The following is a 17203-nucleotide window of genomic DNA, read 5'->3' as shown; positions in this document are numbered from 1 at the left end:
TACATATTCAAAAGACTCATTATGCCTCAAAAATTATACGTTGGGCTGTTTGCTTTCCAAAATGGGGTCATTTTATGGGGGTTTCCATTGTCCTGGTGCTCCAGGGCCTTCAAAAGTACGATAGGTTGTCAGGAAATTATATGTGTAATTTGTGCTCCTAGAATGCCGGACGCTGCTACTTGGATGTTAGGCCTCTGTATGTGGCCAGGCTGTGAAAAAGTCTCACACATGTGGTATCGCCATACTCAGGAGGAGTAGTAGAATGTGTTTTGGGGTGTAGTTGCAAGTATACATGTGCTGTGTGAGAGAAATAACCTGTTAATACGGCAATTTGTAAAAAAAAAAAAAAAAATCTTCATTTTGCAAAGCATTGTGGGAAAAAATTACAACTTCAAAAAACTCACCATGCCCCTTATTAAATACCTTGGAATGTCTACTTTCCAAAAAGGGGTCGTTTGGGGGGTATTTTTACTTTCCTGACTTTTTAGTGTCTCAAGAAATGAGATAGGCCTTCAGTACATCAGGTGTGATCAAGTGTGATCAATTTTCAATGATTCGCACCATAGCTTGTGGACTCTATAACTTTCACAAAGACCAAATAATATACACTTACTTGGGTTATTTTTACCAAAGATAAGTAGCAGTATACATTTTGGCCAAAATTTGTGAAGAAAAATGACTAATTTGCAAAATTTTATGACAGAAACAAAGAAAATCAGTCTACTATTGTCTTATGCTAGAAAAGCTATTATTTTACATTGGATAAAGCCCTCTCCTCCCTCTTTTCACTTCTGGAAGCCACTAGGGAACTCTGCTCTAACTTTCTACTAAGCCACTTACAGCAACAGAGGTTGTCCAGGAAAATTCACTAAAGTATGGGCAGGCTGGTTTTAGGACCCCTCTACAGCTACACACCCTAATGTTTCATGACACTTTTAGATGTGGTTGAGTTAACCCTTGATACAATTTGCCTTGCTTCCCCCTTTCATGTGGGAGGACCATACTGTATTGTAAGTCTATTGATTTCATGTCTCCTACCTATCTTACGTGAGCCACGCACCAGCTCTGCAATTTAAATTGGTTTACTCTGTTCTAACTGTTCTAACTGTTGATGGTTTTGTTAACAGTGTTTTTCACTGTGTGTCCTACCCCTGCGAGGGCCTGGGCATGTGGTTTTTGTACAAGCTTTTGACAAATTAATTTAAAACAAGTTTCATAGAAAACTCTGTGTCAGTGTCATACTAAATGATACCTGGCAAAGGATACGTTTTCTAACCTCTCTGCTACCTGTAAAACCAAATTTACCTTCTCGTAGCACATTTTTCATGTCTTTTGTGCTACCAAACTGCATAATGACCTTTTAGCTAAAAACATTTTGCTTTATCAACGGAGGGAATTCAGGTCTGACATGAGGCAGAGGGTCAGCAGAGCAGAACTCTTCCTCAAATTGCTACACTACTATACTAAGCATTTGCCATACTTCCTTTTTAATGAAGCGTTCTTCACTTCATTTAACTGACACTACCTTGTCTCTAAAAAAGAACAAAACATTTAAAAAAATCAACCTTAAGGGCTGGTTTACATCAGATGCAGCCCAGTGTGTTTCTATTCTGCATCACAAAGCATGAACAGAGTTTAACATGGATTCCAATGTCCCTAGATTACACCAGTGCAGTGCATTCAGTGCAGTCAACAAAAATACATGTTGCATTTTTTCTGTATGAAACGCATCTGGAAGATAGCAACACGCATCGCAAACGCACCAGAATGCATGTTCTCTATTGAGATGAAGAAAAAAAAAAAAAAAAAAAGAAGGGGGAAAATGCACTGGAACACATAAAAATGAATCGAAAACACACTGGAAAAAATCATCAAAAATGCAAAAGTGTGAACAGGCCCTAAAATATGGGACATTACTGGCCAAAATGAAAGTCAGGACACACTTGTGTACCAATATACTGGCCTACAATATACTGTGCTTACAAGGATATTAATTACCAAAAGCAGTGTCTTCAGCATGCCTCCTCTTTATGTGACTTTCTAAATACGAAGAGTTTACGAAAGACTTCTCACAATGTTGGCACTGAAAAGAAAAAAACATGTATACATACATATATATTTGTATTTATGACAAGTTTAATATCAAGTATCACGATTACTATATAAATGTAACACTAACATGTTATTGACGTAAAAAACAATGTTTAATTTTTGAAAGGCTGCCTCATAAATAAAAAAAAACAAAAAACTAAAAAAGAAAAAGTGTGCCATGGCAACATTAGCTCGTGCAATATGATTAATTCAATGAAAATAATACATCTGATGTTCGGTAAAGTGACTGCAGACCTGAAAAAACAGGACATGTCTGTATGTACTTTCAGTGTATATAAATAGAGGTGATTTGAGAAAAACAGGATCAAAGAAAATCAGCACAAAATACAAAAATAAAATAGAGGGATCATTTCTGCAACTCATTGGCTGCAGCGCTGATGATACAAAAATTCACCAAAAATTCACCCCTTGGTGGCCCATGCTGTCACAAGGGATGTTGTAAAAAAAATGGATTTTTAATTCATACTTACCTGTAGAATCCATTTCTTGTAGTACATCACGGGACACAGAGCCAAAAATCATAACATACAGTATGGGTTACATAGCCACCTATAGGTGAAGGACACTGGCAAGCAATCAGAATTGATGATCCCCTATATAACCCCTCCCATACAGGAAGTACCTCAGTTTTGTACCAAGCAATAAAAGACCCCATAGAAGAGGGGAGGGACCTCTGTGTCCCGTGACGTACTTCAAGAAATGGATTTTACAGGTAAGTATGAATTAAAAATCTTTTTTTCTTTTCGTACATCACGGGATACAGAGCCATAAATCATAACAAATGGGACGTCCCAAAGCAATGCATCTGAGGGGAGGGGGAGAATACCAAAAAATACCGCCATCTGACTCCAAAAGAACGATTACACCGCCGCCTGCAGCACACTGCGGCCAAAAGCAGACTCCTCCTGGGTCCCAATATCCACTCGATAGAAACGATTGAACGTACGCACCGAAGAACAGGTTGCAGCCTTGTAAATCTGAGCCATAGAGGCTTGAGGTTGATGTGCCCAAGGGGCACCTACTCCTTTGGTAGAATGAGCCTTTACAGGAAAAGGTGGAACCTTTCCTACTAAACCATACGCCTGGGTAATAACCTGGCGAATCCAACAAGAAATCATAGATTTAGATGCTGCCAACCCCTTTCTGGGGCCTTATGGCAGTACACACAAATCTCGGTCTTACGAATCTAAGCTGTTTCTTGTAAATAAAAAACTTAACTGCACGCATTACATCAAGAGAATGCAATACCTTTTCCTCCTCTGAGTGAGGATCTGGAAAAAAAGAAGGTAGTATAATGTCCTGATTCAAATGAAAGGCAGACACTAACTTGATAAAATATCAAGAATGGTTCTTTACAAGAAAGAGCTGCTAGTTCCGATACTCTTCTAGCTGAAGTTATCGCAATCAAAAAGACCAGTTTTCTGATCAAAAGAACCTGCCCCAGAGGTTCAAAAGGCTGATTTTGCAAAACTGCCAACACCAAATTTAAGTCCCAAGGACACACCGGTGGCTTCACTGGTGGAAGCAAATGCAATATTCCCGAAGGTTTGAACCAATGAATGGGAAGCTATCGGTTCCTGGAAAAAAACAATAAAGCTGAAATCTGCCCTTTAATCGTGCTCCGGGCTAATTTCATATCTACCCCTGCTTGCAGGAAGGATAGAACTCTCCCAATAATATATGTGCTGGGATGTCATTTCCTGGCTTCACACCAGGAAATGTAGGATTTCCAGACCCTGTAATAAATATTTCTAGAGACTGGCTTCCTGGAGTTTATCAGTGTATGAACTGTGGGGCCAGATATACCCTGCTCTTCCAATATTAGGGCTTCAATAGCCAAGCCGTCAAATTTAGAGACTGTACAGCAGGGTGGAATATCAGACCTTGAGAGAGCAAGTCCGGACGCAGTGAAAGAACTCAAGGCCTCGTCACTGCCAACCTCTGGATTTGTGCATACCAAATCCTTCTTGGCCAAGCCAGGGCTAGCAGAATTACTGGTTTCCCCTCCAGCTGGATCCTGCGCAACAAACGCGATATCAGCTGTACCAGAGGAAAGGCATAGATCAGGGGATACTCCTCCCAAGGAGTCACCAAAGCATCCACTCCGACTGCAAGGGTCTGGCATGGAATTGAGCATAGGGAATTTCCTCGAAAGTGGACACCAACTTTCCCAGTAACATCATGCAAAGACATATAGATGGATATCTCAGTCTTACTATAGACCGAACCTGACCCTTTAGGTCTGAGACCCTTCTTGCTGGCAAGAATATCTTTGCCTGCACCGTGTCAACAAGACGCCCCAGGTATTCCAGATGCTGGACTGGCTGTAATGCTGACTTTGCTAAGTTCAGTATCCAACTCAGATGTTCCAAAAAATGTACTGTCTGAAGGATATTTCGGCTTAGAGCCGAGGCCAATCGATCTATTAGTAATAGATCATCCAGATATCCTATTACAGATATCCCTCTGGACCTTAGTACAGCCAATACTGGAGCTAGAATCTTTGTGAACACTCTTGGAGCTGTGGCCAACCCGAAGGGCAGGGCTACAAACTGGAAATTATGGTTTCCAATCGCCAAAACAAAGGAACCTTTGATGGGTCTGAAATATAGGCACATGATATGCATCCTTGATGTCTATGGATGCTAGAAGTTCCTCTCCCTGCAGGGAGGCTATGACTGAACGAATTGATTCCATGCGGAAAGAACGAACGTTCAGAAACTGATTCAGCGCCTTGAGATCCAAAATAGGTCTCACATCCCCATTTGATTTGGGGATTATAAATAGGTTTGAGTAAAAACCATTGAACCTTTTGTTTTCTGGAACCTCGGTTATCACCCTCTGAGCTCTCAGCTGGTCCAATGCCTGAAAGAGAGATCTTTCTTTTAGGGGATCTGTTGGTATACTTGACCTCACAAACTGAGGATGCGGGAACACCCAAAATTCCAGCTTGTATCCCTGTGAAATGGTGTAGATGGCCCAGTTGTCCTGAATCAACTCCACCCATACCCCTGAGAACAGCAGGAGCCTTCCCCCCCACCCAGGCGAGTGGGGACGCCCCTTCACTGAGAGGGCTTAGAGGAAGACTTGGCTGATCTCTGGGCCCAGGGCTTTTTCTGACCTTGCCCCGAAGGCTTGGGTCCGGGTGCAGATGTTTGGTTGAGGCCTTCGCCACTGCCTGGAATTGGAAGCACTGGTATTATGAGTGCTGGGGATCTTAAAGGAAGGATGCCTGCTCTTACTCTTTACAGGTAGCAATGTACTCTCCACCCCCCCCCCCCCCCCAGATCTTTTGGATATATTTATCCAGATCATCACCAAAAAGGCGTTCTCCCTGAAAGGGGAAGCTGGCCAGTAATTTTTTACATGGTAATTCCGCAGACCAGCTTTTTAACCACTTGCCTACTGTGCACTTATACACCCTTCCCATCCAGGCCAACTTTCAGCGCTGTCACACTTTGAATGACAATTGCGCGGTCATGCTACACTGTACCCATATGAAATTTTTATCATTTTTTTCACACAAATAGAGCTTTCTTTTGGTGGTATGTAATCACCTCTGGGTTTTTTATTTCTTACAAAAAAAAAGAATAAAGTCAGAAAATTTTGAAAAAAAAAAAGTTTTTCTTATTTTCTGCGAGTAAATTTTGAAAATAAATTTTTCTCCTTCACTGATGTGCGCTGATGAGGCGGCACTGATAGGCTGCACTGATGGGCACTGATGAGGTGGCACTTATGGGCACTGATGAGGTGGCACTTATGGGCACTGATGAGGAGGTACTAATATGCCGCACTGATGAGCGGCACTGATAGGCGGCACTGATAGGAGGCACTGATGAGCACTGATAGGCGGCACTGATGAGCACTGAGAGGTGGCACTGCTGGGCACTGAGAGGTGGCACTGCTGGGCACTGAGAGGCGGCACTGACGGGCGGCACTGATGGGCACTGATAGGCGGCACTGATGGGCACTGGCGGATGGCACTGGACACTGACGGGTGGCACTGATGGGCAGCACCATCAGTACCCACACTCAGTGCCCATAGTGCTGCCAGTCAGTGCTCATCAGTGCCTAGATGAGCAGGCACTGATGGGCACTGACTGGCAGCACTATGGGCACTGATTGTGGGCATTGATGGGGGCACTGATGGCGGGCACTGTGGGCACTGATGGGGGGGCACTGTGTGTATGTTTTTACCTTTTAGTAATCAGGGCACTGGTGATCAGTGCCCTGATTACATCGCTGTGTGTCCCCGGCGCTGTGAGGTTCCCCCTCCTTCCTCACACTGCAGGCTCTGTGTGAGGAAGGAGCGCCGGCGATGAGAGATGATCTCATATGTTTACATATGAGATCATCGCTCATTGGACGGCCCGATCACGTGGTGAATGGCCGCTGTGATTGGCCATTCACCACGATCTGGTGGTGACACGGCCGACACAGATTTTCCCCGCTGCGCGCTCGCGGGAGGGGATGTGTCACTGGAGTCCGCGCTGCAGCCGTATATAGGCTGTAGCGCGGATGGCAGCAGGTTAAAAAAGGATTCTGCGCATATGCATCATCTGTCATCAGAGCAAACCGTGATATTTGCCTTATGGAGTCGGTAAGAGCATCTACTGCGAAACACAAAGTGCGAGGTAGATCTAACAGATCTTCCACAGACTCTCCTTGAGAAGGAACTGTCTTGGCCACTCGCTTTATGCAGTCTTTCAAAGACTGACACACTCCTATAGCTGCTACTGCTGGTTGTACTGCAGAACCTGCAACTGCAAAGGAGGCTTTCAATAAAGATTCCGACTTTTTATCCGCTGGATCTTTAAAAACCTGGGCATTAGCCACAGGACAGGTTAAATTCTTGTTAACCTAAGAAATGGCTGCATTCACAGTGGGAATTTTCCATCTCTAAGAAAACTTATCCTCCATAGGATATAACAATGAAAACCTTTTAGGAGGAACAAACATCCTATCAGGATGATCCCAATCATTATACACTTCTTGCTCCAAGAGTGGATGCATGGGAAATGAAAGAGTACTCCGAGGAGGGCGCAATGAGCCCAGGGAGAAAAAAGAGGTTTCAGTTGTCTCTAAGGGCGGAAGTTTAAACTTAGACCAGACCATCTCAGCAAGAGACTGGATAAACAATCTCTGGGATTGAGAGGCTGATAGAGATTCCTCTGACTCCCCGGATGTGGAAATTTCAGCTTGACCTTCTATTGGGTAACCCTCAGCTACATCTTCCACATCCTCTGCCCAATCCTGAACTGATTCTGGGGAGCCGGCTCAGGAGAGGGGGATCTAACCCACTTCTTTCCTCCATGTGGTGCGGCAATCATGTCAGCAATCCTACCCTCTAGGCTGGCTAATGCCGATGCCAAATCATCCTTGATAACATAGGCTGTGGCAGAAGTACACAGAGTAGCTACTATGTCTGACAACCGTAATGGCTCAGATTGGCTAGATGCCTCTGGCCTATCAGGAAGAGTAGGCACAGTGGAAGCATGACTAGGACCTTCAAGGCCTGACGGCAGCAGCATCATAGTGCCCTTACCAACTGTGCTCCCTCCAGCCCTTTTTCGGGCAGACATTGCTTTATAGCAAGACAAACTTGAGGTACTACCTTTAAAGTGTACTCAAGGTCTGTGCCAAGATTATACAGCCTAATGTACACAACACTGATTATCCCAAGATACAGGACCTATTTGTGACAGTAACATACACCCACAGTGACTTACGCAACCCAGCTGCTGCTGCTCTGTGTCCCTTTCAGCCTGTGACAGAGCCTAGTGTGTTGGAGACAGTTCCTTGCAGAACGTGCCCTTTTATGCATGTGTAATCTGTAATCTTATTAAAGGGAACAGTACATTAAATATTTACAATTTTGCAATTTTTTAACCTTTTAAGGTTTTGCTTGCTGTGTTAATATTTAAAATGGACTCACCAGTCCTGCCGCAGGAAACTGCTATAAGCAAGAATCCAATCTTCACCATTCACGGTGAGCATTGTCTTGGAACCTTCAAGGACTGAATCCCCTATATAAGAGGGGCCACGGCCTTTGACCTGTAGAGCACCCTGCTTCAGGGCGCCTTTGGGGTTCGGTATTCCAAGGGTCCGGATCCCAGGGTCCAGCGCCTAAAAAGGACAGTGTTACAAGCAAAACCTTGTATCTGCTTCCCGAGGCTCAGGTACCATCCTTTTAGTCCATTGACTGTTTTAGATGGATCCGATAGCTAACCCCTCAGATCCAGTGATCTCTGTTTGGGGTATGTGAGCATAATCTTCTTTCTTCTTGTTAGAAACATAACAAACATGTGGAGCACCTCTCCACTGCGACCTTCACCTTTTAGACACTGGCGAAAAAACTGAGGTACTTCCTGTGTGGGAGGGGTTATATAGGGGGTCATGAATTCTGATTGGTTGCCAGTGTCCTTCACCTATAGGTGGCTATATAACCCATATGTTATGATTTATGGCTTCTGTGTCCCGTGGTGTACAAAAGAAAAAAAATGTTGTATAAAATAAATTAAAAAAATAAATAAAAGCGCCCCTGTCTCACCGTGCTTACGTGCAAATGCGACCACATACGGTATTCCCACACGCATATGTAAAGGTGATTCCACCACACGTGAGGTATTGTCGCGAACGACAGAGCGAGAGAAATATATCTAGCACCAGACCTCCTGTGCCACTCTAAACTGGTAGCCTGTAAAGACATTTAAATCATCACCTATGGAGAATTTTAAGCACCGTAGTTTGCCGCCATTCCACGGGCAGATGCAATTTTAAAGCGTGACATGTTTGGTATCTATTTACTAGGTGTAACATCATCTTTCACATTATACAAAAAAAATTGTCAGAATAGAGTTGAGAAGGAGGTGGTTAAACTTAAATTGCTTAGTAGAAATTTCTCTGATGCTGACAGTTATACAGACATCATGTGACTGGATTTCGTGGACAGACTATGGCCAGTGGATTTGCAGGAGATATAGGTTTACACCTATGTGCAAACATGTGTACATTAAATTGAAAATAATGCACTGGATTATCTTTCAAATAACTATTCCCTGTAATTTTCTTCTCAATTTACCTTGTGGTAAGGTCCTGTGGCAGCATTGATCATCATTTGCTGTGCAGCAATCATCTTCTTCCTCAGTTTGCACTCATCTTTGAGTGACTTTATTTCTGCAGTCTGCTTGGTTATCTTTACCTGTAACTGTTCAGACTCATTCATGGCTGCACGAGCCTTTTCCTCCAATGTCTGTAAGTTTGAAGTTAGGTACTCCTGGGAGTGCAGCAAATATTCAACAGTGTACTGAGCAAGTCTAATCAGTTTGATCAATACAGGATCCAGACTGCTGTGACAGTGTGGGCACTTCTCATTTTCCACATTGCAAAAAGAAACGCCCATAATATTGTCTTGAAGGGTTTGAAAATCCAGCTCATTCGCTACTTTGTCCACATCAATATTTCCAATTCTTCTCCAGTCCAGACTTTCATGGCGTGACCGGAACTTAAAAAGTGTACCGTGAGTAGAGGAAGGCATCCTGCCAGAGGAAAGGAAAGGATTGGGCATCCAAGGTGCATCTAACATAGTAGGGACTTGAGCCACATCCTTCCCAAATGGGTAGTAAACATTGTCATGAAAAGGCTAAAACAAAAAGATGGGAAATTGTGCAAAATTAAACCATGAACTTTTAAACAAATTAAATATACATAAAACAAAATCAACCATTGTGATTTATGCAAATGTTGAGTTTAGTTTTTATTAGATAGTGCCCTTCTAAAAAATTGTTGAAGTTTGGATTCCTACAAGTGGCGAAATACACAGAATAATTCCAACACCAGAATATTTTTTTATTACATGCCCTGTGCCTAAGAAAAAAAATCATCTCTCATTGTGAGTTGCAGTGATCTGCAATCTTCCTGGACGAACAATCCTCAAGGTCCATTTACACTATTGATGTAACACACATATTACCACAGCACATGTTGTATGCCTCAATATGTTGTGGTGCCATTTATTTTATGGTACCAAAATGAATTTTATTAATCAAATAAAGAAAGCGTTACATTCAAAGTCAACACAGTATGAGGATTTTCAGTACAATACACCTGAATGTAAGACTTGCTTGTGCAGAAGCTCATATCACAAAAGAACACCAGCACTTGTAAATACAAGTCTCGTATAAGTGTACCATAAAAATTCTATCACAAATCAATACAAAAGTACAAGTGAATGAACAAAAGAAATAAGGCATGCAACCTTGTTTCTAGTAGTCACATGAATGTGTCCGTTATCCACTGTGAATACACACCTATACAGTATAGTGAAGGACGGAGGGCGCAAGAGAAAAAGAAACATTTGCTTTGTACAAGCTGCCAGAGATCCATCATGTATAAGATGTAGTTTAGAAACAACAAAACAGACACAATAAAGAGAAAGAAAGAAAGAAAGAAAGAAAGAAAGAAAGAAAGAAAGAAAGAAAGAAAGAAAGAAAGAAAGAAAGAAAGAAAGAAAGAAAGAAAGAAAGAAAGAAAGAAAGAAAGAAAGAAAGAAAGAAAAAAGGGGAGGGGTAGGGGGGTCCTGGAGGGTGAAGAGAAGAAACAGAAAAGGAACCACAGAGGCTGCTCAAAAGAGACCCAAAATAAGGTAGACTAATGGCACTTTTCCACTGCATGGAACCGAACGGTTCGGCTCGCTTTTGCGCTTTTCCACTGCATGGTACCGCGGCGCTTTTCCACTGCATGGAACCTAACGGTACGGCTCGCCTAAACAGTACCACCTCAGTTGTGGTTCCAAGAGGGCCGTACCGATACCATATCCCACAATCCTTTGCATGCAGCCTTGACTGTTTGTCACTACTAGCCAATGAATGGTCAGAGAATCGTTGTTATCCCACCCACTTACTATTAGTGGGAAAGCAAACCGTACCAAACCGTACCGAACCGTTCCAACACCGTACCATGCGGTACCATGCAGTGGAAAACCAAACCGAGCCAAGCAGGGCTGAGTGGAGCCGAGCGGGAACTTGCAGTGGAAAAGTGCCATAAAGGATGGGACCTCACCCTTATATCAAAGATGTGAAGGAACTCTGTATTGTATGAAGAGGAGGGGAGTAGTCTAACCAAGGCTGCCAAAGTGAAACAAATTTTCTCCATTTCATTGATAAAGGTACCTTGAATCCTGGATTAAACCTTTTCAAAGTTTAGGGAAGATTTCCAAGCATGGGCTATAGTTTGTTTAGTGAAGTGATGTAGCGCATGACGCTGTTCAGCCTCTTAAAGCGGTTGTAAACCCTATAAAAAAAAAAAATTAAAAAAAAAAAAACCTGCAAGACAAAGGCATAATGAGCTAGTATGCATCGCATACTAGCCCATTATGTGTAACTTACCTTAAAACGAAGCCCCGACAAGGACCCCCGGACATCGCTGCTGGCGCTGCCATGATCCCTCGCAGTCTCTTCCGGGTTCGGCGGCTCCGACGCGCCGATTGGCCGGAAGAGACGGCTCCGGCGCGATGATTTGCCGGAGCCGCGATGACGTCACTCCCGCGCATGCGGCAAACTAATTGAAGATCCCCCCCGGACCTTCAGAGCGCATGCGCCACTCGCGCGAGCGGCTGCATGCACTGTAAATATCTCCTAAACCATGCCGGTTTAGGAGATATTATTTGTACCTACAGGTAAGCCTTATTATAGGCTTACCTGTAGGTAAAAGTGTCAAAAAGCGGGATACTACCGCTTTAACTAGTCTGATTACCCCTGCGTGATTGCGGGGAGTAATCAAGCAACCTTTTCAAGCTTTAGCAAACGTGATACCGCCCTCCACTTTACAGATGGCGGCACCACACTGGTCTCGAGATCAGGCAGACATAGGTTCAGTCCTGTGGGGGATTCTTTCCACCATTTTTTCAGCAAGTCAATGCATACAGATAAAAGGTTTTTTTTTTTTGCATTACTGCTACATAATGTTTTTCTTATATTAAAGGTTGTCATAGACACAAATGCTATGTCCTTTGGTCACTTTTTCATATATATGCGGCCCTGTTTGGTGGGTATCCCAAGTTCCCAGTAGAGGAGGATACTTTTGGACAGATTCTTAAAGAGGTTGTAAACCCCCAAATTTTTTTTTCTTTTTGCAACCTGAAAGAGAAACACAAGACTACATAAAAAAGGAATGTATGAGAAGACTTGGGGCTCTTGGAACTCCTTCATCCTCTCAGAGAGAGGACGAAACATGCTTAGTCAGGGGAAGGCTCAAGTCTGAAATCTATAGGCGGGTGCATGGGAGAATAACAATTTGCATATCTATAACCCCCTTCCCCATTAAATGGGGTTCGGGGTGTCTCCTTTTTTTTTTTTTTTTTTTTTTTCTTATTTCTCTTTTCTTGCCTTTTTTTTTTTTTCTCTTTCTATTATAAAGGGGAGGGGAGGATGGGGGGGGGGAGGGAGGGAGGAGGAGGGGAGGGGAGGGAAGAGGAAAAGGGGAAGAGAAGAGGGGAGAAAAAGGAAGGCATAATGAACAATATTATCAATGCAGGAATTATATAGCTTATTTTATTATTTTTGAAAATTTGGTATGTCAGATTGCATAATGAAGGACAATATCTTAGTATCCTGCTGATATAGATATACTGTTATTGAGCGTTTATATGCCTATCTTATGTTTTTGTTTCTGAGAGAGACATGACTGATTGTTGATGACTATGTATTGATGTAATTACTTTGATGTGAAATGTCAGTTTCTTTTTGTTTTTCTCTTTCTTGAATGAAAAAAAAAAAAAAGAGAAACACATAATGAGCTAGTATGCACTGCATACTAGCTCATTATGAAATGCTTACCTTAGAACGAGCCCCCGCCGTGCCGCCCGCTTACCTCTATGACGGGCAACATGTCCAGTCGCTCGTCTTCCGGGATCGCGGCATCCGGCCATCTGATTGGCCGGAGCCGCGGTGACCTCACTCCCGCGCACGCGCGCGGGAGCAGACGGTCCAGCACGGGGCTCTGAAGAAACGGCACCAGAGGCCGTTCCTTCAGAGCGCATGCGCCAGTGACCTCACTGGCTGCATGTAAGGTAAATTTCTCCTAAACGGTACATGTTTAGGAGATATTTACAGTACCTATAGGTAAGCCTTATCATAGGCTTACCTATAGGTACAAGTTACAGAGGAGGGTTTACTTCCTCTTTAAGTATTGGCACATCTTATCTGTATTTCATGAGTGAGATGATGATTTATGTAAATACAATTTACTGGCAGTTTTTTCTACATTGCAGGGTGGCAATATATATCCCTGATGAAGATATTTTCGAAACGCGTATTTTCGAAACGCATATATTGAAACTTTTACTGAATCTTGTGTCCATCTATTGTGGACCAAAGCAATTTATATGCCGATCAATTCATCGCCACAAATCCAAATCTAACCTCTGCCAGAGAATTTGCATGGAAACGTATCACTGTTTACGAATTTAAAAGCTTTCTGGGCCTATCCCTCTTTATGGGCATTGCTAAAAAAAATGAGTTGCGGTCATATTGGGCCACTGACCCAATTCACCATATGCCTGTGTTCTCTGCTGCCATGGCCAGGAGTAGATACAATAAATCTTGTGGTTCATGCACTTCAGTGACAATGAACTCTGTCTTCCTCGGGGTGACCCTGGATATGACCGGCTGGGCTCCACAAAATTCTGCCCCTCGTAAATCACTTTAACCAAAAGTTTGCAGCCTTGTATACATCCTAACAAACTATCTGGGTTGCTGAGTCCTTGATAACATTTTCTGGCCGCCTTGCTTTCAAACAGTTTATCCCCAGCAAGCGTGCCAGATATGGGGTCAAGATGTATAAGCTCTGTGACAGGGCAACAGGCTATACATGTAGTTTCTGGATTTACGAGGGAAAAGATAGCAATGTTGGGCCCCCCAACAGCCCAGACTACATGGGAAACAGTGGAAAGATTATTAAGGACTTGGTGTCACCCTTATTCGGAAAGGGGTACCATTTATACGTGGACAATTATTACACAAGCGTGCCACTTTTTAGTCACCTTTTTTGATTCTGCAATTGCCGCATGTGGCACCGTGCGACCTAATCGCTGGGGCTTCCCTCAATGGCTTGTAGATTCCTGACTTAGATGGGGAGAGAGCCTGCTTGAAGTGTAATAAATTGCTTGCAGTGAAGTGGAGGGACACACAGAATGTTTTGTTCTGTCCTCCTTTCACGCAGATATGACAGTCCAAATTGCAATGGCGACTGGTGTTGTTGAGAAGCCCCTCTGTGTCCACAAATACAACCTTAACATGGGAGGGGTGGACTTTAACGACCAGACGATGGCGCCGTACTTAATTGCCGGTAAGGCCAGGCGCTGGTACAAGAAAAAGTGTCTGTAAACCTATTCCAATTGGCTCTGCTGAACGCTTATGTGCTATACAAAGCGTCAGGAAGAAGTGGATTCTTCCTAAAATACCAGGAAGAGATCATCACAGCCCTTCTGTATCCAAAAAGGTGCTGTGGCCCAAATTCACAATCCAAATGCAGTGAGCCGGCTGCATGAGAGGCATTTTCTGGATGCCCCCCCTGGTACCCCTACCCAAAGAGCACTCCAAAAAAGATATTGTCTCTGTAGAAAACGTGGATATAGGTGTGACACCCGCTTTTTTTGTTCCTCGAGTCCTGGCCAACCTGGTCTCTGCATCGGGGACCGTTTCCGTCGCTACCACACACTGGTATATTAGCATAAGGTACAGCACGGCACAGTCTAGCGCACGCTTTCACATAGGATCTCGAAAGATGTTAGATGGCTATCGCATTTTGAGAGACCCTAGCCTGGAATATTTAAAGTTTTTACAGTTACAAAAAAAAGTGTAAAAAAAAAAAAAAAGTTACAAAAATTTTTTTTTTACATTTTTAAAAAAAAATAGTTGTTGTTTTATTGAGTTAAATTTCTGTTCTTACTGTTTTACTGTACTTTATAATATACTGCTATACTGTAATGTTTTATTGTTTTTGTTTTCAAATGTTAACCATAGTTTGCTTTGCGGATACAACCATTCTACTGTACTGTATGTTATTATAATATAATGTTTTATTGCTGCTGTATTTTTCATTATTAACCATAGATTTCTTTGCAGTTACGCCCATCAGCTGCAGCACTGATTTGTTTAATCTGACAGCAACAGCGTTTGCAGATACCACCATTCTACTGTTTTACTGCACTGTATACTGTACTATTATATTGTAATTTTTTATTGTTACTGTGTTTTATTGTTAACCATTGCTTGCTTTGCAGGTACGCCCATCAGCTGCAGCACTGATTTGTTTGTTCAGACAGCAACAGCGTTTGCTCTCAGCATATACGTAAATCAATGATTGCAGCGCTGTAGGAGGTGATCTCACTACCGCAGTTAAAAAAAAAAAAAAACATACATGGCGAAGCATAGGGGGTGGGGTGGACACAGAGGCGGATCTCCCCTATGCTTCGCCATATATTTTTTAACACTTTTCTTGCCAGAGATTTCTTTATCCACATCGATTGATGCGAATGGAGGAATCTGCTATGTTATTTTTTTTCGTTCAGCCCAAAAAAAAGATCATTGCAAGTATGCCCATCATTAGAAGTGGATGGATGCTCGGAGGTCTAATGGTGGGCATACCACAAACTTTCTGGCAGAGATTTCTTCATCCACATCAATCGATGTGAATAGAGGAACCTGTTAGGTTCTCTTTTTTCATTCAGCCCACAGGCTGCATGAAAGAAAAAGAACCTTACAATATATGCCCAACAAGGACCAGCAATGTACTGGACTGGTACATCGCTGGATTGGTCATACCAGGAGGATGCATGCAGATTTAGGCATCATGTTGGTATTATTTTTTGCAGCCAGCGGTCAGCTTTCATGTAAAAGCAGTCCTAGTGAATAATTTGCCGCTAGACTGCTTTTACAAGCAGTGGGAGGGGACTGCCCCCCTTCCGCCGCCTTCCACAGTTTTCTCAGGCTCTCCTGTCCCACCGGGTAACCCGAAACTGCAGCCAGTGGTTTCCGTCAGCTGACCATAGAGCTGATTGGAGACCAGTCTAGCTGCGTACAGGACCCCCAAAACCAATCATCGCCTTCAGGCTTTCTAAGGATGTAAATTGTTGATTTCACTCCTTACTACCTATCACAGTTTCGGAGGCCATGAAATGCCAAGATAGCACAAACCCCCCCAAATGACCCCTTTTCAGAAAGTAGACACCCCGAGATATTTGCTAAGAGGCATTGTCAGTATTTTGCAGCTCTCGATTGTTTTGGAAAATGAAGAAAGAAAAGGATTTCTTTTTTTTTTCAAAACCTGTAGCAAAATATAAAATATTCCATGGACAGCCAATCCCTGTGCACTCTGAAGTGGCCTGTATTGGAGTTGTGAGGCAAAGCCCACTAGCACAATGAGTAAGTTCTCCAAAACACAGCTCCCAAAGTGGAAGAGTGAGCTGGTGATTTGCTACGTGTGATCCTATACAGCCAGGAAAGCAGTACACACATCTGACACAGCATTCTTTACTTCTTAGTGCCATAACAAAGCCTCAGAGAGTCCTCACTGACAGCTAGGGACAAGCTGCAGCCTGAAATGTCTGTGATCCCCAGACAAGTTCCCACAAGCTGCACAATCCTCCTCTACCAGCCAGGCTTGTATTTGTGAGAAGTAAGAGCCCTGTGTGTGGCCTCTAAGAGCGGAATAAGAGTACCAGTTCCGTGTGTGGCCCCTATGTGAGGAATAGGTCCCAACCCTGTGTGGCCCCATGTGAAGATGAAGAATAAGTCTCGGCCCTGTGTGAGGAATAAGAGTACCAGTTCTATGTGGACCCTATATGAAGAACACGTCCAAGCCATGTGTGGTCCCTATGTGAGGAATAAGAGTACCAATCCTTTGTGGCCCTTATGTGAAGAATAAGTCCCAACCCTGTGTGGCCCCTACGTGAGGAATAAGTCCCAAGCCTGTGTGGACCCTATGTGAGGAATAAGTCCCAACCCTGTGTGGCCCCTATGTGAGGATTAAGTCCCAACCCTGTGTGGCCCCTATGTGAGGAAAAAGAGTCCAGCCCTGTGTGGTCCCTATG

At 43.3% G+C, this 17203-nt stretch overlaps 1 protein-coding gene across 2 annotated transcripts in view; it reads right to left on the bottom strand.

Annotated features, from left to right (window-relative positions):
* DZIP1 (DAZ interacting zinc finger protein 1) overlaps positions 1-9749 on the bottom strand; it is a 143699-nt gene extending 133950 nt beyond the window's left edge. For both annotated transcript variants that reach the window (XM_082245315.1, XM_082245316.1), the window contains exons 1-2: positions 9194-9749; positions 1999-2083 (exon numbers count right to left, since the gene is read on the bottom strand). In XM_082245315.1, the coding sequence (XP_082101441.1) occupies positions 1999-2083; positions 9194-9697 (589 nt within the window). In that variant the 5' untranslated portion in view covers positions 9698-9749. The remainder of the gene's footprint in view (positions 1-1998; positions 2084-9193) is intronic.
* Positions 9750-17203: the final 7454 nt, after the last annotated feature.

Source organism: Pelophylax lessonae (genome assembly GCF_965119305.1).
Source record: "Pelophylax lessonae genome assembly, chromosome: 2".
Taxonomy (NCBI): domain Eukaryota; kingdom Metazoa; phylum Chordata; class Amphibia; order Anura; family Ranidae; genus Pelophylax; species Pelophylax lessonae.
The sequence above is the reverse complement of the archived record's forward strand: the minus strand, read 5'-3'. Positions and strand labels throughout refer to the sequence as shown.